The sequence below is a fragment of the Plectropomus leopardus genome, chromosome 3 (assembly GCF_008729295.1).
Source record: "Plectropomus leopardus isolate mb chromosome 3, YSFRI_Pleo_2.0, whole genome shotgun sequence".
NCBI lineage: Eukaryota > Metazoa > Chordata > Actinopteri > Perciformes > Serranidae > Plectropomus > Plectropomus leopardus.
In genome coordinates, this window is record NC_056465.1 from 30,416,651 (window position 1) to 30,437,230 (window position 20,580).

The 20,580-nt window shown below is 39.0% G+C and overlaps 3 protein-coding genes across 5 annotated transcripts; all 3 read left to right on the forward strand.

The window, feature by feature from the left end:
• Nucleotides 1-411: 411 nt before the first annotated feature.
• On the forward strand, nt 412-5,882 carry LOC121937726 (flavin-containing monooxygenase 5-like). 2 transcript variants are annotated; one of them, XM_042481053.1, is made up of 10 exons: nt 412-441; nt 1,026-1,200; nt 1,876-2,064; nt 2,669-2,834; nt 3,176-3,318; nt 3,480-3,676; nt 4,297-4,432; nt 4,638-4,857; nt 5,087-5,159; nt 5,441-5,882. In XM_042481053.1, the coding sequence occupies exons 2-10, from the start codon at nt 1,069-1,071 to the stop codon at nt 5,838-5,840; spliced, it is 1,656 nt and encodes a 551-aa protein (XP_042336987.1). In that variant the 5' UTR covers nt 412-441; nt 1,026-1,068; the 3' UTR covers nt 5,841-5,882. The 2 variants fall into 2 exon arrangements, with proteins under 2 accessions (XP_042336987.1, XP_042336980.1); XM_042481046.1 differs by lacking the exon at nt 412-441 and adding an exon at nt 670-871.
• Nucleotides 5,883-7,649: 1,767 nt separating this feature from the next.
• Nucleotides 7,650-15,527, forward strand: fmo5 (flavin containing dimethylaniline monoxygenase 5). Of its 2 annotated transcripts, none has more exons than XM_042483844.1 (10): nt 7,650-7,807; nt 8,408-8,553; nt 8,929-9,117; nt 9,246-9,411; nt 9,696-9,838; nt 11,544-11,740; nt 12,232-12,379; nt 12,513-12,720; nt 14,230-14,302; nt 14,392-15,527. In XM_042483844.1, exons 2-10 carry the CDS (start codon nt 8,422-8,424, stop codon nt 14,804-14,806), a joined length of 1,671 nt encoding a protein of 556 aa, XP_042339778.1. In that variant the 5' UTR covers nt 7,650-7,807; nt 8,408-8,421; the 3' UTR covers nt 14,807-15,527. The 2 variants fall into 2 exon arrangements, with proteins under 2 accessions (XP_042339778.1, XP_042339776.1); XM_042483842.1 differs by having other exon boundaries at nt 7,650-7,797.
• A 307-nt stretch (nt 15,528-15,834) lies between these two features.
• LOC121939232 (flavin-containing monooxygenase 5-like) lies at nt 15,835-20,270 on the forward strand. Its single transcript, XM_042482311.1, has 9 exons — nt 15,835-15,902; nt 16,833-16,971; nt 17,297-17,485; nt 17,633-17,798; nt 18,705-18,847; nt 18,950-19,146; nt 19,239-19,386; nt 19,873-20,080; nt 20,194-20,270. Exons 2-9 carry the CDS (start codon nt 16,840-16,842, stop codon nt 20,268-20,270), a joined length of 1,260 nt encoding a protein of 419 aa, XP_042338245.1. The 5' UTR covers nt 15,835-15,902; nt 16,833-16,839.
• The last annotated feature ends 310 nt before the right edge of the window (nt 20,271-20,580 follow it).

The following is a 20,580-nucleotide window of genomic DNA, read 5'->3' on the forward strand; positions in this document are numbered from 1 at the left end:
TGGGTATTGGAACGTGGGGGTTATGTCACCAGTGGCTCAAACCCAGACATTACACAGCTGGGCTGACCTAAACCACCAGATTGGGTTCTTAGCTTGCCTTTGTGTTACACTTTATTAACTAAGCCTTGTCAAAAACATATTTTATCTTTTAAGGTCATTTACACGACCGTTATCAGGTAAACCACATACCAATGTATGCTAATACGAGTAAAGTTATACAGGAGACATGAGCGAATTTATTCCTTATTATACTTTGACTTGTCATGCCTTTATTATAGTGCAGTTAGAGAGTGACAGAAAAGGGGGAGGGGCGAAAACGGGAATGACGCACAGCAAATGACCACAAGCCGGAATCGAAGTGAGGCCGATGCCGAAAAAGTTGCGTTTAGCAGGGGAGCGCGCAGTCTACTCACTAACCTAAAACCCAGAGGAGGACGAAAGGTCGTCACCGGCAAACCAGTCTGAGCTTTCACATGAACAACAAACAATCAGAAAGTTTAAAAAGGGATAGGAATACAGTAGTAATGCGAACGTAATGGTGGTACATCAGGTTACTTCCAATCGTTACAAAGATGTTATCATCTCACATGTGAGCCTTCATCACCATTGTCTATCGTCACTTGTTTACTCTGTAGCAGTTTTGCTATTGTTTGCTTCCGCTTTCAAAAACCGGAAACCAGCCATGCTCGGCTCAGCATACTGCAAAACAGCTCGATCTGAGCATCCATACTGCATACTGCTGTCAAATGCAGTATGCAGTATGTAGTGGATAATGCATACTGACTGCATCTGAAGTATGGAGTACGCCTCAACACAGCCTCTGTATTTGTCTGTTGTGAATGATAGTAAAGGGTGTTTCTGCATTGTTGAGGTAGAGGTACACTAGTTGATATCCTTGATTAAATCAGGCAACTTAAAAAGCCGTCACCTCTATGCAAATAATTCATTTAGAAACAATTGTCTGTTAGAGACAGTCAACATAAAACTGCCCTAAATCTCTACAAAACAACAAACACATCCAACAGTTCCAACCTCGACGTCAGTTCAGCGTCCCCGTTTCTCTCCAGCATGGTTCAGAAGGTGGCAGTGATCGGTGCAGGGGTTTCTGGTCTGACCAGCATCAAGGCCTGTTTGGATGAAGGTTTGGAGCCCACCTGCTTTGAGAGCAGCCATGATATTGGAGGTCTGTGGAGATTTAAGGTAAGGGACAATGTTTTTTAAATGCTTGTATCTTGAAAAGTTCAAATTTTAACTCATATACACTGCAGTAACTCATTTAAGTGTGTCAGCTCATTTAGGAATAGCAGGTCAAATATTAAATCTAAGAGAAGGAAGAATAACAAATAATGGGACACTGAACTCTCTGAGTAACGGTAATGTTAAGATGATTGTAATTGATTGTTTCTGTCGTTATTGCTAAATTTAATGTGATTTGTGGAAAAAAGATAGATAGGTCAGCCATTTGGATCTGTATCTACAGTAGCTCCTGTTATTAGTGAGAAAGGGGCAGATGTTTTAGGTTGTTCTTCCTGCTCCTGTTTGTTCATGGAATGTGTAGAAGTATTATAAGAAAAAGTGTATCGTGGGTTTTTGGAAGTTACACACTGAGATGACAAAATAAACCAAATATGAATATCTGGTGGTAAATTCAATACAATTAATACAAGTCTCATGTTATTAGAAGATTATTTATGCAAAAAAACACACCAGAGTTGTTATCTACAGGTCAACTGAGAGGGCTCGTAAAGCACTACATAATGTTTTTTGGGACTTTGACTCTTTAATTACATCTCCCGTGGGCAGTTTAATTGCAGGCAAAGTAGCAAATGATAAAAAGTGTCCGTCACTATCTGTTTTTGTATTGTCCTACTGTAGGAGAAGCCAGAGCCTGGACGTGCAAACATCTATCAGGCGGTGGTCATTAACAGCTCCAAAGAGACGATGTCTTTCAGTGACTTCCCTCCTCCAGCTGAGTTCCCCAACAACATGCATCACTCTCAGGTGCTGCTGTATATACGCCTCTACGCTCAGGCCTTCCACCTCCTGAAGCACATACACTTTGAGGTCAGTGACCTTTAGGGTTGTTTGTGCTTTTTCTGCATGAAGTTTAAGGAACAGTTCACTCCAAATTTAAATATACATATTTTCCCTCTTACCTGTGGTACTGTTTATTAGTCTAGATTGTTTTGGTGTAAGTTGCAGAGTGCTGGAGATATCAACCATAGAGATGTCTGCCTTCTTTCCAATATAATGGAACTAGATGGCACTCAGCTTGTGGTGCTCAAAGGGTCAAAAATCACACTTAAAAAACTCAACAGCAATGTCTCTTTCCAGAAATCATGACCCAATTACTCAAGATAATTCACAGACCTTGTTGTGAGTGGTTTCGTGTAAGAATTATTTTCTTTCTACCAAACTACATCTGCCAACCATACCAGTGAACAGGGGGAAGAGTGCATCTATTGCTAGTTCATGTAGCACCCATGAGCTCCCTAATGTAATAGCTTGTACGAGGATTAATGGTAACGGCTATGATGTCGTAGCTTCTTGTGATGTCTAACGTCATCACAAGAACGACCCTCTCATGAAAAGATTCACGCTGTTTTGTTTGTTTATACTGCTTATAGAATTATCAATGCACAAAACTGTGCGTGTGTGTTTTTTTCAGACTAGCGTGGTCAGCGTGAGGCAGACCTCAGATTTTGTAGCGACAGGTCGGTGGGAGGTGGAGACCAAGAGGACAGACGGTCAGAGGGAGACTCATGTTTTTGATGCAGTGATGGTTTGTACGGGACACTACACCCAGCCTCACCTGCCACTCAGTGACTTCCCAGGTACCAGGAATTATTATATAAACTATTTTTTCATATTTTAAGCAGTACCAGGTCTAGCAGAGTCGACGCCTTTGGCAAGCTTTGACACCCTCCTTACCATTTTTTATTTATTGTGTTTATTAAAAACATGAACAAGAACAAGAGCTAATGATAAATCAGCAACAAATAATATGACAATGTTCAGTGTACTTTGCCCCCATTAAATCTTTGTTTCATTTATCCATTATGATCAATCCTTTTTAAATAAAGTATTGATATTTTTTATTTTTCTTTCTTTCACATTGCAGCTGCTGCCACTCCAACTCCAAATAAGAGACTCTTTTCTTTTAATGTCTTTTTAGGTATTGACAGCTTTGAAGGCAAATATTTCCACAGTTGGGATTATCGCAATGCTGAGGGTCTGCAGGGAAAACGAGTGGTGGTTATCGGGATTGGGAACTGTGGAGGTGATATTGCTGTGGATGCCAGTAGAGTTGCTGAGCAGGTACAATACTTTAAACCAGATTTTTGTATTTTGGGGTGTTTTTCAACTATAGCATTGTTGTTTCTTGGTAAATACTTGCTGCCTTTAGCTGTATTCCCTTAAAAAAAAGTGTGAGCTGAGCACATGAATCTTAACCCTTTATGTGTCGACCTGACCTGCAGGTTTACCTCAGTACCAGGAGAGGAGCGTGGGTTGTTGGCCGTGTAGGACTGGGGGGAATCCCAGTTGACCTTATTGGGAATTCTCGCATGGATGTGATGATTAAGAAAGTCTTCCCCTTGTGGATAAGCAGGATGGTGGAGAAGCAGCTGGACAAAACTTTGGACCACAGACTGTATGGTCTGAAACCAAAACATGGGTAACCAACGAAATACTTTATATGTCTTATATATATATATATCTTTTATTGCATTGTGAATGTTTTAATTCTGAAATACTTCAATGTTCATATACCACATAATGCATTGGCACAGCCTACAACTGACTGACTACTGACAAAGTTTGTCCTCCAGGTGGCAGGAAAGTTTAAAAAGTGTGATTATTTTCAATGTGTTTCTTTTGTGCAAATGAGGACTTCCAATACATGACTTGCACAAAAATTAGCATCATTTTCAGCTGTCATTTGATTATTCTAGCACCGCTGCATCACACTTAAAACAGTCTCTTCACATATATTTTATGCATCAATGGGATATTTAGCCTGATGGTAGTTAGAAGACTGGGTCCAAAGTGTTTACAGTGCAAGTTTAAATACCATCAAAAAAATATATGTATTTGTTTTAAGAAGTTAACTTGTTGGAACCATAAATTGCAACATTTCTACTGGTCTGATTTGAACCAAAAGGGACCGAACTTCCTTGTTACTTCAACTGGCTTCTACCTAATACCATATATCTACGAAACCACTTTAACAGAACACTGTGTGTGTTTTGTGTTTTCATATAGTTCCCTAAAACTTCCCTATTGTCCATTTTCCAGGTTTTTTGGGCAGATCCCTGTTGTGAATGATGACCTACCAGGTCGGATCATCTCAGGTCGCGTTCAGGTGAAACCAAACGTGAAGGAGTTCTGTGGATCCAGTGTGATTTTTGTTGATGGGAGCATCATAGACAAGGTGTGTATTAGTACAACTCTTAATCTGTGTATCTGGTCTTTTTCATATAATGTAAAAATAACGCTGTTTCAAAAAAAAAAAAAAATCAATTTCTGGATCCCCTCTCCTTTTTTTGGTAAGGCTCAAAGTCTATTATCTGGTTACAAAAAAAAAGAAAATTACACAGTCCATCAAATCTTTATTTTTGTATGTGTGTGTCATACAGGTGGATGTAGTGGTGTTTGCCACAGGCTACAACTACAGCTTCCCCTTCCTGCCTCCTGCTCTGCAAGCTAAATCCAGTTACAGGCTGCGTCTCTACAAGCATGTGTTCTCTCCTGCTCTGGCGCAGCCCACGCTGGCAGTGGTGGGCTTCATCCACGCTCTCGGGGCGGTCAGCCCTCTGGCTGAGATGCAGGCCCGCTGGGCTACTAGAGTGTTTAAAGGTAAAGTTCAGCACTCTGACTACAAACAAGTGTCATGCTTACTTTTTTGCTCCCATACATAAGCTCATTAAGACTGTAGAGTATCGAACTGGTAAAGCAATGTCAAGTATGTTTTTTTCTGCCGTTTTGACCTTTTGTGTTTCTTCGTCCCTAAAAAGGACCTTAGAGCTAAATAACTGTTTAAAAAGATGTGTGTGTATTTTACGTTGACTGATTTCTTTGTCTGCAGGCTTATCAACCCTCCCCTCCGAAGAGACCATGATGAAGGAAATCGAAAAGGATTCAGTAGCGATGCATCAGAAGTAGGAATGAGTGTGAAACCAAATTATAGATCCATATTAAGATTTTTATCAACTTGCCTTTTGAAATGCTGAAAGAATAAATGAAATCTGTGTTTCTGTTGCTGATATCAGTGTGTGATGATGTTACTTCAACAATGACCGCCTGAATTTTTCTATTTTTATACCAAATTATTCAAGTTGGCTTTGAAGCACTTTATTTTTGAGGGCCATACATGATCTGCAGGGTATTGTTGTTTTGTTTATGTTTTTCTTATGTGTTTTTTTGTGTTTCTCTCTGTTAGGTTTGTCTGCTCAGAGCGTAACCCCCTCCAGGTGGAATACATCCCCTACCTGGACTCTTTGGCAGAGCAGGTGGGGGCTCGACCAAACGTACTGTGGCTCTTCCTGAAAGACCCCAAACTGGCACTGCAGGTGTTGCTGGGCCCCTTTACTCCTTATCAATACCGTCTGACTGGACCGAACCAGTGGGCCGGAGCCCGTCAGGCCATTCTCACTCAGTGGGAGCGGGTGTTTCAGCCTTTCAGAACCAGAGTAGTACCAGAACCAGAGACCAGACGCTCCTCCGGACGGAGTGTTATAGTGGTTTTATCAGGTGTTGCACTACTGGGCTGCCTCTGCTACAACAAACAATCTCTCTGCTCTTTCTTTACTCCTCTGGCATACTTCAGATCTCCTCAGTGAGCTGATTAAATTAATGATAACTTGATGATGGAGGCAGTCAAGCAGCACACGACTGTATAATATATTCTTTATACTGAAAATCATGTTTTTACACCGTACTAATGTGACAATATGAATTAGAAACAAAGTTTTATTAAATTAATAAATGTGCTAGTTGTGGCTAATAACATACTGAATGCTTTTGCCTCTTGCCAAGTAGCTTTCTGGGCACCAACTTGAGGGTCTATCCCAATCGCTATAATAAAATGTTGGCATATTAAGTTTCTGCAACCCATATATATTACATTTGTATGTTTCATACAAATCTTATTGACATTTCTCAAATGTAGTAATTAGGATTACATGTACTTGAGATTTCTTATGAGAGAGAGGAGGGGATGATGGATGTGTGACAAACAGGTTTGGTGGCTGCCACGCTGCAGACAGCAGCAGACCACTGTTTGGGATTGACACTTCCAGCCAGGATTGTAGCGACAAATGTGGGTATTTTTAAAAACTAGAGCTTGTTGTGTTTTTGGTGACCAAACTGGGTATTCTTTAAAGAGAGTTCACCGTATATGTAGTGACAGAACAGGTTATTTTTTAATCAGATGTCAGGACATGTCCAGCAAGTTTGTCTGACAAACACAGGGATATTTTAATTAAAGCTTGACATGTTTATAGCAACCAAACTGGATTTTTTGTGGTGGCAAAAGCAGTTATTTTTTAATGTGAGTTCACTTTGTTTGTAGAGACAGTACCAGGTGGTTTTTAACAGAGTTTATGAAATGTCCAGCTGTATTTGTAATGACAAAAGTGATGATTTTTAATGACAGTTCACAGTGTTTGTAGGGACCAAACTGGGTATTTTTTAATGAGAGTTTAGGACATGTCATTCTGTGTTTGGAGATATAAAACTGTAAATTCTTGCAGTATATCATTATGATCATTGTTATTCCTTGTACAGTGTGTAGGATTTAATGTAAGAAAATCTGATTCTGTATGATAAAATGCAAAATAACACAAAGAATTCTATCACTGCAGCATTTCAAATGCCTAAAATAAGTGAATGGTAAATTATTACTCTTTACTTACTCTAATTCATCATGATCAGCTGTCTAAGGTGTTCCAGTGTATCACACTGGAAATCATTGCACTTATAGACTTTTACCTCACACTTCAGATAAAAATCAGTTGATGTTTCACCTAGAACTGAAGAAACACCTCTGGGTTGTAAGTTATCATAAATCTTTTCAAATAAGATAGAAGGCTAGCTGCTGCAGCCCCAGTCACGTTTCTAGGACTTTAGGACATTTCTCAAATTTTAAGGTATAGCTAGGATTTTAGGATGTTAAAACTTTCTTGAATTTTAGGACATTTCTAGGTCTTTCCAGTATTTAGGACACTTGAAGCTGTGTTATTCACTCTGGCACATTATGTATACTAAAAGTACAAAAAACAACTCCCAGTGAGAATAACGTTATTTTTTTATTGTGATTTAGAAAATGGTTGGGAGGCCACCCAGCACCCTATTGTGGGCCAGATTTGGATAGTTTGTGTACCACTGACGTATAGCAACACCTTGCACCAGAAATGAAGCTATGAGTGTACATTCCTGCTTATGTGATGTCAGTTGACTCTATGTAATCTGTCTGACTTTATCACATTGCCTTTATTGAGAACAAGCATATAGTCCAACACTGACATTGATAGACTGACAGACGTGTGATTGGCTGACTGAGATTCACTGGCCTACTGAGATTCATGATATCATGATACGGTGCAGTGTACCATATCCTAAATTGTTTTCAGACAGAAGCGCGATTTGTTTGCTTGTCCACCAGTTCAGCAACCACAGAGTTGCAGTGACTCGAGGGATCATTTCAGGCTGCTGATTGTACTCAATCTCTTCACCCTCACTCCGCCCACTGATCTGTTAGCACATTAAACAGTCATTTCCCTCTCTCAGTTACGCAAGGTAAGAACATGTACGTGCAGAAACTTAATTTTAATTATTGTTTCTTTTATGTGCATTTATGTAAAACCTTTTTTAAAGGCGCTAAAGTAAATCTTGTAACTGCTGTACTTGAGATTGTCGGCACCGCCCGTGCGGAGTAAACAACAAGTAAAAGTCGTGTTGTGATCGCATGATCGCATGTTTGGTTTAGTTTGTGCATTGTTTATACATTACTTTAGATATATATATATATATATATATATATATATATATATATATATATATATATATATATATATATATATAAAAAGTGTAGTTCGGTAAAGTTGAAAAGATATAGTTGTAGCAACATATTAACTCGTGTTGAGCTTTGAGCACGATTGCGCAACATTTAAAGTAACGTCCTCACCGCCAGCTCAAACCAAACCAGAGGGCGGAGTGCTGTACTAAAAGGATAAATATTGCAGAAGATCTGTTTATTGAATGCTCTGTCGATCTGCATATTTCAGACACGTAGACCCTAAGTGTCGCAATCAACAAGCTAAATTGGGGAGTAGGATCCTTGTTTTTGGCGTTGTGTGCCGCTCCTTTGATGCATGCTCTTGTTTTACTTGCAGTTATTTGAAATCAGTTCGCAGCTGAAGTATGACTCGCCGTGTGGCCGTGGTTGGAGGAGGCAGTTCGGGTTTGACCTGTATCAAGTCCTGCCTGGATGAGGGTTTGGAGCCTGTCTGCTTTGAGAGCAGCGATGACATAGGTGGTCTGTGGAGGTTTAAGGTGAGTCACACTGCACACAAGCTAATTTTATTGTAATTGCACAGTATATTTAGCTTGTAAGTATGAATATTGATCCATATTTAGGCAGTAATTTTATTGGGGGGATAAGCATGTGTGCACTTTTCCCGCACAGCCCTCAATCTGCATGCTGGCTCTCTAAAATGGCTCTCAGTGATCAGAACTTTAAGATTCCCTGAACTAAGATTTTTGTTTCAAAATGCTTGAAATGGTAAGTTGATGTGTTAAATTTATTTTTAAAAATTAACCTACAGGGAATTCCCCCCAGACCCTCCTCAAGGTTTGGGTTGTAGGTGTAGCATGAAAACGGCCCCTACAATGTTAAAAAGGTGATTACTGCCCCGTGTTACATTGCAGGAGAATCCAGAGGCAGACAGGGCGAGCATCTACCACTCTGTCATCATCAACACCTCCAAGGAGATGATGTGTTTCAGTGACTTCCCCATCCCTGGACACTTCCCAAACTACATGCACAACTCCCTCATCATGGACTACTTTCGGATGTATGCCGACCACTTCCGGCTCACCAAGTACATACGCTTCAATGTAAGAGTGCTTCACTCACTTCCTGCTTAGAAATGATTAAATGTAGAGGAAATTGGTCCTGCTAGCCACAAAATTTCGGTCATCTGCCAACTCACACTGTTATCTGTGTCTGCCTCTCTGTTGATCAGACCAAAGTCTTGCAGATCAAGCAGAGGTCAGATTTTTCTCATTCAGGCCAGTGGGATGTTGAGACAGAAAACAAGGAGGGCAAAAAGGAGAAACACATTTTCGATGCGGTGATGATCTGTATTGGACATCACTGCCAGCCCAACCTGCCACTGCATGACTTCCCAGGTAACTTTTACAAGCTATAAATATAAATCAGTTTGCTTAAACACAAGTAGCACTGACCGTGGTTTCGTTACACAAAGAGAAAATTATGTCAAAGCCAACCTTTGACACAGTCTGAACAAGCCTGTAATGGGAACCCTGTACAACGTGGTTATATAATTCTGTGTCAGCAGAAAGCAGCACCACCCAAAGAGAATAATGGTGTAGGTGTAAAGTTCTCATTATATTCTTTTGGCAACTTCAGATACAGATAAAGAGGCACCCTCTTTGTCTCTCCTTTTTTTTAGGCATTGACACCTTCAAGGGAAAGTACTTCCACAGCAGAGACTATAAGACTCCTGAGGAGTGGAGAAATAAAAAGGTTGTGGTGATCGGAATCGGAAACTCTGGAGGAGACATCGCAGTGGAGCTGAGCAGAGTCACCAAGCAGGTTTGGATGAGATGGATAAACATGATGAAAGTGATTTTAAAAGAGGCATCTTATTCTTGTGAACACAATATCTGAAGAATTTTTTTTCAAATTTGGCACAAACATTCACTTGACCTCAACAACTGACTGATTAGAATTGAGTGGTCAATGGTTAAAGTCACTGTGACCTCACAAAATATGTTTTTGGCCAAAACTCAAGAATTCATATTCATATTAGAATATAGCATAAATATTCTAATTGTGACAAAATGTGATTGATTGATTGATGTCTTTATTTCAATCAAGTAAAATACAACAACATACACAACACATAAATGGAATACTTCAAAGTCGTGATCATAAACGGGTTATTTTATTCATGTCCATGTAAACGCACTTATTATATATTCCAAAAGTCAACTAATCTTGGGTTTCCACCTTGAAACTGTGCTATTATCGATCTCTGTTCTGCCGGGAGAAGACATGAGTGAAGCATCCATATTTCACAGATATGGACGTATAAGTGCAAGTTGGCTGATGTGCAGAGGCATACAACCATGAGGCAGTATTTCTTATATTGGCTTTCAATCCTGTCAGTCAGATTAACATTTTAACCAACTTCATTGCTTAAATTTAGTGACATTGGAATCATTAACGCAGTTTTGCAGTTGAATCCAAAATATCAAATAACACAACATGTCGCTGTTTATTTATTTGTAATGTTAATATATATATTTTTTCTAGACAGAAAACACCAAGTGAGGGCGCCAGTGGGCATAGAAAATTATTATTTTATCATTATTTTCCCTCGAGGCCAAGGGGGACTGGCAGCGTGGCGGCGCCCCTCCAGCAGATGACGCACTAGGCGACCACCTATATCGCCAATGCCAAGAGCCGGCGCTGCATAGAGATTTAATCAGAGTAGCATGGTCTAAATTTTAACTGATAACTGTAGACATTGCTGATTCTAAAATATTTTATTCACCAAAGTAAAATCACATATGTATTTCTCTGTCATTGTAATTTTCATTTGTTGTTGACAGTTATCTTCTGTTGTTTTGTTCAATTGAATAATTTATACTCCTGTCATTACTATTTGACTGGTCATCAGTGACTTGACTGCTCTGTCTTATTGCCACTACTGTCTGCAGCTCAACTGCTGCACAGAGCATTTTTGGTCAGAATAGCCAGATAAGCATACAGCTTGGATAACACAAAATGCAACTAGATGCAGTCGGACATACTGTATTTGATATACAGTGTACTGGGACATACTAAATCTTTTTCTGGTGTGCTAAACAGTGTGGTAGCATGGGTTTTGGGATGTACAGCAGGACTTGCCACAAGTCAGTTTGTTTAATCAGAAGTTTCCATAGAACTTAGCCTGCTACAATGCTTGAGATAGCAGCACAGTACAATATACAGTAATAATGAATTTATTTTTCTGTATGCACATACAATGCTGGTAAATACGGCAAATTTCAGCTGAACCAGTATGATGTTGTGAAAGATTTGAAATACATTTTGGGTTATTTCACAGGTAACAGAGCCACAGAGTTTAGTCAAATAATGTCCAAACAAAATGCATTTTACAAATACAACCTGAGTCCATCTTATAAATGCTATATTTTTGTGTTAGCTGTGACAAATGTATAAACTGTTGTTAAGAAATTTAGTTTTCTAATATCCAAGCATAATAACTGACTGCCATGTCTTCTCTTCCCAGCTCTACCTGAGCACTCGAAGGGGAGCCTGGATTCTGAACCGAGTTGGGGACAATGGGTTGCCACTAGATCTGTCTTTTAACAGGGTGTTGAACTTTCTCAGGAGAATCCTTCCCTTTGGTTTTTTTTGTAGTTTAGGAGAGAAAGTGCTCAACCAAAGATTTGATCACGCTCTGTACAATCTGAAGCCAAAGCACAGGTACTGTACTTATATGTTTTTGTTTGTTTTTTGTTTTGTTTTTTAAACTGTTACAGGTATAGTGTAGCTCAGCCCTGCAAATGGCACACTCATGAATCATGAGTGTTATTGGCCACATTAATGCTTACTAGATGATGGAGCTTTTTCATTTTGGACCACCTTTGAGCTTTACTTTAGCACCATCCTAAACCCGTTGTGTTGTGTGTGTAACATACACCTCATCTTATAATATACTGTTCCAGCTGCATTAAAATATGCTGACATTCATGTTTCTAAGGGGTTGACCTCTAATAATGGTAATGATTCTAAGGCATTTCCAGCAGGACGAATTAAAGCTTCACCATTTGTGTGGCTGTATAGCAAAATAATCATGTTTATTATGTGCATCATGCCACTAGTGGTGCTTTATACTCTTTGTTTCAAATGATTGCAGTATTCATGAAATTGTAGCAATGTTATATTTGTATATTATGTCTGTATATAAAATTCAGGTTGTTCAGCCAACATCCCACAATGAATGATGAGCTTCCCAACCGCATCCTGTCTGGAACAGTCCTGGTGAAACCCAACATCCGCAGGTTTCAGGGCTCCAGCGTGGAGTTTGATGATGGAAGTGTTGTGGAAGATGTCGACCTGGTGGTAGGTTATTTGTGTATACACACTCACACACTTAGACTATAATCTGTCTATTCTTCTGTTCTCTATAAGTGTTCACAGAAAGTTGTATATTCGGCCTATAATGTGTAACTGAGATGGGTCTCCTCTCTTGCAGGTGTTTGCCACAGGTTACAGGTTTTTCTTCCCATTCTTGGCCTCACACGTGGTCTCAGTGTCTGAGAACAAAGCATCGCTGTACAAATATGTGTTTCCTCCTGAGATGGAGCGCCCAACTCTGGCTATCATTGGTCTCATTCAGCCGCTGGGTGCTATTATGCCCATCTCTGAGATGCAGGCCAGATGGGCCACACGTGTCTTTAAAGGTAAAACCGGTTCTGGAAAATCACATGCAACCTTGTACAATTGTACAATTTTTTTTTTCCTGCTCTCGAAATTCTGCTAGATAGCTTCACTAGAAGAAGAAGTAGAAGGTAGACATATTAGATATTACATATATAATTTAATTTCTCCTTGATCCTGCTGCATCTTTGGAGTTGAAGGATGAGTTAATTAAAATCAGCAGCTACTATAAAAATTCTACCTGTTTGTTTGGGCATTTTGCTGCTGGTGGCATCATTCAATTCCTGCAGTGCATTTTTTTAATTTGTATCAGAGTCTTGTGTCCTTATGGCTCCCAACAAGGTCCGTCTATCCAGTGCAACAGCTTGATTAGGTATGCTAAGGGTTAACCATATTTGTGAAGATGTGCGCAGAGCAGTCTCTGATTTCCCGTTTGCCGAGTAAGTCTCAATCACATCTCATCCACTTTATTCTCCTGCGACCAGACATTAGCCAGAAAATGGTTTGGTAGAGGAACAGCTCTCAGTCCAAGTCAAGTCAGCCTCGCCCTGATACTGGCTCTCCTCCCTCTCTTCGTCCGGCGCTTTCAGAAGTATTTTGTCTTAGTCTAGACAAATCAAGTTGTCACAATGAGCCTGTTTAAACCTGGTATTAACATGCATTGTGGTGATCTGAATGCCAGTGGACAGCGAAGACACATCGCCATTCACATCTGTGCCTGTCATGCGTCACCATCTGACCACTTGGATTCATTTCTGCCCGGCTTACAGTTATTTTGTCCACACTAGGTGTCGATTGATATTGGTATATCAGGGCCGACACCAATACAAATTATAAGTAGTTAATGAGACCTTTGAATTGGAACCTAAACATTTACAATAAAGATGAAAATCTTTCTGTCAGTATTTAAAATTTGGAATATAACAAACTCCAACACACAACTTTGTTTAAATGCTTTCAGCAAATGTTTAATCAAAACCAAAAAATTCAACATCATATACAGGAAGTTCCCAGCAAGTCAAGTTAAATTTTAAATTAAAAAATGACTTATTAAAATAGCTCACTAAGATTTCACAAAGTAAAAGTTCCTCCCATGCTGAAACTTGCTGAATTTTTTCGTCGACCATTAAAATAAAATGGAGATACAGATAATCTGCAAAATGCCAAATATCGACCCCAATAATAATGTGTTCCACATCTGCTTCCATAGGGCAAAATGATGACCGGTCATGCAATACTTCATCCAACTCAACATAAAATGGGCAAGTTAAAGAGCATTAGCACTCTGTCAAAACACCCACCACCTCCTGCACTAATTATGTTGTCCTTGTCGGAGATGCATCAGGAAGGCATTAACATTTTTTGCTAGAAAATATACAGGGTCAAATGTGTCTAAAACTACCTCAACTAGTGGTTTTAGTGATCAAATAGGAAATGTGTCTTGGTGTGCAGCACTATCCAGTTGTACTCAGATCACCTGAGATGTATGTTGATGCCAGGGCTAAACAGGGTGTATATCTGCTTTCAAACAGGGTGCCTCAAGCTTCCCTCAGTGGCTTCCATGCTGAAAGATGTCCAGTGCAAAAAGGAGGAGATGGCTAGAAGGTACTGCAGCATATTTACTCAGCTTTGAAATTACTTGCATTTTTTTGATCATATATTTGGATGATGTTGAGCTCGGGTGTCTTTTTCAGGTATGTCACCAGTCAGCGACACACCATCCAGGTTGACTATCTCAGCTACATGGATGAGCTAGCAGAGCAGGTTGGAGTTAAACCCAACTTCCTGAAGCTGATGTTGACTGATCCCAGAGTGGCATTAAGTGTGATATTTGGTCCCAGCACACCATACCAGTATCGTCTCAGAGGGCCAGGAAAATGGGCCGGAGCCCGCCAGGCCATTCTTACCCTGTGGGAGAGAGTGGCTGAGCCCATGCAGACCAGACCCTGTGATGATCCCAAACCCAAGAGATCATTTATGTGGCCTGTGGTTCTGTCAGCTGCTGCAGTTGGCGTGGCTGCCTACGTTAACAGGAGCAACCTCCTGGCTTATATGCAGGATCCCTCTGCACTGTTGGACAAGATGAAAGGGTACCTGCCTGCACAGTGATGTGCACTGCACACCTATTTCACTCAATAATGTGTTATTCCTTTAACACATTTATGAGCCAAAATTTAAATGCAGCATTTTTGTTTTTGTTTCAGTTTTTACAGGTTTAACTTAAAGATGAAAGACTTTGTAATGGGGTCATTGGTAACAGAGAACACCAGTAATGGCTATATGAGACTACAGATATTCCAGCCTCCTGACGCATATGGTGGCGCATATCAAAATCGTGATAAAACTGCATCATTACGAAACTGATTTTCTTCAGTCTACATGCATGCAGTTTTTACAATGTACTCCACTAGCTCCTGAAATGCATGAGACACCAAAATAGGTTAGTTAATCAATGATACCGCCTCAAAGACAAAGTGGTGCTATACTATGCCAAACATAATCAACATATACAGCTGTCATATTTAACATATACAACTGTCTGTCTCTTTTTTTCCTTTCATATACATTACATTACTACATTCATATAATCAATAAGTCAATTCAAAAAGTTGTGTATGCATGGCTCTCTTTTATTACCACACATAACCACCTTGCCCCATAGAATGAATGTTGCCTGCATAACAATAATATAGACATTTTAAGACCGTGGTCTGTGTATCATCCGGTCATTCTGTTAGGCTATTTGATCAGTTTCATTCGTGGGAAAAATAAATTAATGGAATCAGGCTCATATTGCATTTTTTCTTTCTTTTTTTTGGGTGTGTATTAATCAAATAAATTAGGAAAAAAAAATCTGTTTTAGAGATTTTTTGTGGATACTTGATATTTCTTGTTTTATATTTTTTTTTAATTATTATTTATTTAACCTTTATTTGATCAGTAATAATCCCACTGAGGTTCAAAATCTCTTTTCAAGGGAATAGTGGCTAAAACAGCATGCAAAAGAATTTCACATAAAAGAGCAAACAGACTTGAAAAAAAAGCAAAAAATTAAAAACAAAGAGCATTTTGTTTTCTCAAGCCGCTTTTAAAAAAAATGTATTTAATGGATTTTGCTGACAGCTTTTTGGGCGAACTTCTTTTGTACGCATGCGCATAATGAACGTCGCTGCATGCACCTGGCTGGACTTTGCAAAGCGAAAAGGTGAAATTTCTGACATTTTAATGATTTATGATGTGGTGTTAAAGATAACTGTAAACCAGTGTTATCCGGTTTACCAGTGAGGTCGAAAGCAGGCGAAGAATTTTAATGATGATTACATAACCTCAGCCGCCGCAGACTGTTTTCAAAAGACACCCAGGATTGTCAATAACGGGAACAAAAGAGTTATTATCTCTTCTCATACTATGTATAGTCCATCATGTGATTCTGTCTAAACTCTCATGCTTAAAAACATAACGGTTAGGGCGATAAATTACTCCGGCGGAGGGATTTACCGGTGCACACTAACAGGAAACGCTATCTGTGTGTACTTTGATTTGGTCACTCTGATGATAACACGGACCAAGAAGCCTACAGTGCCTTAAAAGACCTGCGCGTGCGCAGTAAATGTTTCCATGCATGTGCTTTCTGTACACTAAAGGCCAGATTACAGGTCAAACTGTGCAGTATCCATTAATGTACAGTTCCCCTCAACTTGTGCAAGAGTGAGCTTCTGTTTTTGCATTAGGACAGGTGAGTGATTTGTAAGATTGCATGTAAACTGGATTTTAGTTTAATTGCTAACTGTCAGATTTGTTTTTTGTTGGTTTTTGGGTGAAAAGCTTTTTGCAAGCTCAAAATGGTAGCACATGGTTTATTCTGTTGATGCATTGTTTTGCTTTTCTCCACAATGATTTGAATGTATGATTTTATGCACATCAATTTTATTTTTAGGTAGCCTGAAATCTTGTGAGTGGTTAATTACAATATTTAACCCAAATGATCTTCATCTGTTATCTGTGCAGTTTGATAAAAACTTAAATCTACTTTAAAACTTCATGTGCCACCAAGAGGGCGTACAGAATTAACATGTTTTTTTACAGGAAAAAAAAAACACATTTGTGAGACTAATCTGGTTCATCCTCTGTTGAGCTGAAGAATGGCTCTTCGTGTGGCTGTGGTTGGAGGAGGCGGTTCAGGTCTGACCTGTATCAAGTCCTGTCTGGATGAGGGTCTGGAGCCTGTCTGCTTCGAGAGCAGCGATGACATTGGAGGTCTGTGGAGGTTTAAGGTGGGTCACATTACATGCATATTCTTTTAATAGAATATTTAGTAGCACAGTATATAGTATATTTAGAAAGCAGTGATGGACAAAGTACACAACTCTATGACTTGAGTGAAACTATAGATACTCCTGGTTAATTATTACTGCAATACAAGTAAAAGTTCAATCCAATCATTACTTTTGCTAAAGCACAAGGGTACTTGCTTTTAAAAATACTTAGATATTCAAAAACTGTTCCTAAGTACAGCATTTAAGTAAATGTGCTTCATTACTGTCCATCGCTGTGAGAAAGTAAGGATAAAAATATACCTTTTTCTGGCGGTTTTTGCAGGAGAATCCAGAGCCAGACAGGGCGAGCATCTACCACTCTGTCATCATCAATTCCTCCAAGGAGATGATGTCTTTCAGTGATTTTCCCGTCCCTGGACACTTCCCAAACTACATGCACAACTCCCTCGTCATGGAATACTTTCGGATGTACGCTGACCACTTCCGGCTCACCAAGCACATACACTTCAATGTAAGGATGCTTCACTGACAGAGAATTGTATATCTCTTTTCCTGAAGTAATGCATAAATTTCACCTCGATCTTGGATGTAAAATAATTTAAGATGACAGACACTTGGATGCACCAAATTTAACTGTTTCTTCTTCTCTGTTGTTCAGACCAAAGTTTTGCAGATCAAGCGGAGATCAGATTTTTCTCATTCAGGCCAGTGGGATGTTGAGACCGAGAACAAGGAGGGCAAAAAGGAGAAACACATTTTTGATGCAGTGATGATCTGTATTGGACATCACTGCCAGCCCAACCTGCCACTGCATGACTTCCCAGGTAACTTTTACAAGCTGTAAAAAACTGGTTCACTCAAGGACATTTTCCACCACAGAGAAACATGAGAAAAAAAGGATGATTATATAACTTATGAATCAACCTATGGCACTGTATTCGAGAGCAAATTATTGATAGGTCACAACTTATCATAACTAGGGTGGTTGCATAATTGTTATGACCCAGCTTGTGAGGAAACAGGAAGCAACATAAAAAAACTGTTGTTTTAGGGAAATCATTCATCATTAATATTAAACCCAGAAAATAAAAATTAAACTGCACAACAAAAAGGTGAAAACTTTCACAGAAAAGGCTTGTGGGTGCTGTGCCCCAGCCTGGAATGATTTTCTTTCTCTTCTCTCCTATTCATTACTTCTATAGGAGAATTTGACAAATGTGACTATTTTCACAGTTTCTGAAAAGTTTTTCCCTGATATTATTGTTGAGTGTTTGAAACAGTCCTATCATTTTTTAAATGTTTCGTAAAATCTTGAAAAAAGAGCACAGAAAATACTGATGTACCAAAATCTCTTATTGCAGCGGAAGCGCTGAGGCATTTATTAATGTTTTCTAAGTTACTTTCGAAAATGAAAGTCTTCTAAATTAGCGAATCACTGAATTTAAAACTAACTACCATACATTTATCTTGTAATGTTATATTTGAAATTATGTTACAGAAAAAAACAAAATAAGTACTTTTTTAATTACTTTTTTTTTCCTGTTTTACTTAATTTGCATATTTTAAGGTAATTTTCTAGTTTTTTTTGCTCATTTTTTGTCCATGTCCTGTAAAGTTGCTTGTTGCCTTTTCCCCGTGTTTTTGAAAGAAATCACACCAATTTGCTCAGGTTTCAAAGGGTCAAAAAGTGTAATGCATTCTGTGTAACTGTCACAAATGTATCCACTCAGGAATTGACACTTTTAAGGGAAAGTACTTCCACAGCAGAGACTACAAGACTCCTGAGGAGTGGAGGGATAAAAAGGTTGTAGTGCTTGGAATAGGAAACTCTGGAGGAGACATCGCAGTGGAGCTGAGCAGATTCACAAAGCAGGTTGGGCAGTTAAAGATCGTCAGAGATTTGATTTTTACCTTAACTCAGCGTTTGCATGATGATTTATTTCTCTTTTGTTTATATTTATATTTATATTTACAGCTGTATCTAAGCACTCGGAGGGGAGCCTGGGTCGCAAATCGAGTGTCAGACAACGGTCTTCCCCGTGATATGCTCAATGACAGGATGACTCAATTAATACGCCGAAACCTTCCCTTCAGACTGATCTGCAGCATGGCGGAGAAAAAAGTCAACCAAAGATTTGATCACAGTCTGTACAACTTGAAGCCAAAGCACAGGTAATGCAGCAACAGCATGGTTTAATTGTATTACAAAGTTTTTTATGACTGACATTTTTGCTGTGACTTATCAGCGTGAATATAAATCTCAGGTTGTTCAGCCAACATCCCACAGTGAATGATGAGCTTCCCAACCGCATCCTGTCTGGAACAGTTCAGGTGAAACCCAACGTCCGCAGGTTTCAGGGCTCCAGCGTGGAGTTTGATGACGGAAGTGTCGAGGAAGATGTCGACTTGGTGGTAAGTTTAACCCTTTGAAACATGAGAAAATTGGTGATGGGCAGCTTAACAAGAAATTACCCAAAACTGATGAATTAGTAAAAGTTGTAAGAAAGTAATAGCTTTAAAAAAATCTAGAAAATAACTGGAAAAAAGAAAAATAAATAATAATAATTAGATAGAGAGATTTTTTTTCCTCTTTTTTTTTAATGAATTCTCTTTCCCTCTTTCTTATTTTTTGATCCTTTTACAAATTTCTGGCATTTTGTGAGGCATTTGTTGCAAAATTGTTGATTGCCTAGTTTTTGTTTTAATTCATGTTTTTGAAAGGAAGAAAAACTAATTTGCTTGTGTTTAAGAGGTTTTAATGTTTGTGAAAGGCATTCTGAATGCAGCTCAAGATAACTGTTGTCGATCCAGGTTCCAAAGAGTTAATTATTAAAAGTGTATATTCATCCTCGCACACAGCACTGCAGTATATTAGGCCTGCTGTCTGCTGTCTTGCAGGTGTTTGCCACAGGTTACAGGTTTTCCTTCCCATTCCTGGCCTCTCAAGTGGTCTCAGTGTGTGAGAACAAAGCGTCGCTGTACAAGAATGTGTTTCCTCTGGAGTTGGAGCGCCCCACTCTGGCTATCATTGGTCTCGTGCAGCCGCTGGGATCCACTTTGCCAGTCTCTGAGATGCAGGCTAGATGGGCCACACGTGTCTTTAAAGGTAATAAAAAAAATAAAAAAAACATTTTCAAAAACTTGTGCTTCAAACACATTTACAGAAATACATGGAGTATAAGAAACAAATCCCCTTCACCTGGTTCTCATTATAAACAGACATCATCAAGCTTCCCACAGCGGCCACCATGCTAAAAGATGTCCAGTCCAAGCAGGAGGCAATGGCCAAAAGGTAGAACTGTGGATTTTCTTAACTTCACGATTGTCAATTTTTGATCCAAAATGCATCAGATCTTGCATGCACATTTTTTTTAATTTTTATTTTTTTTTATAAATATTTGATTACAGGTAAATGATAATACAAAAAACACAGATGACAACATGATGACATAAATATAATCTCTAAAACAAAAAAGAAAAAAGAATTATACAATATGGAACAAGGAAATAAAATGAAAAGGACAAATAAAAATGAATATAATGATTTCCAGTAAGTCAAATGATAGAGCTTATGGCACCAGTGAATTAAATATACATATATATATA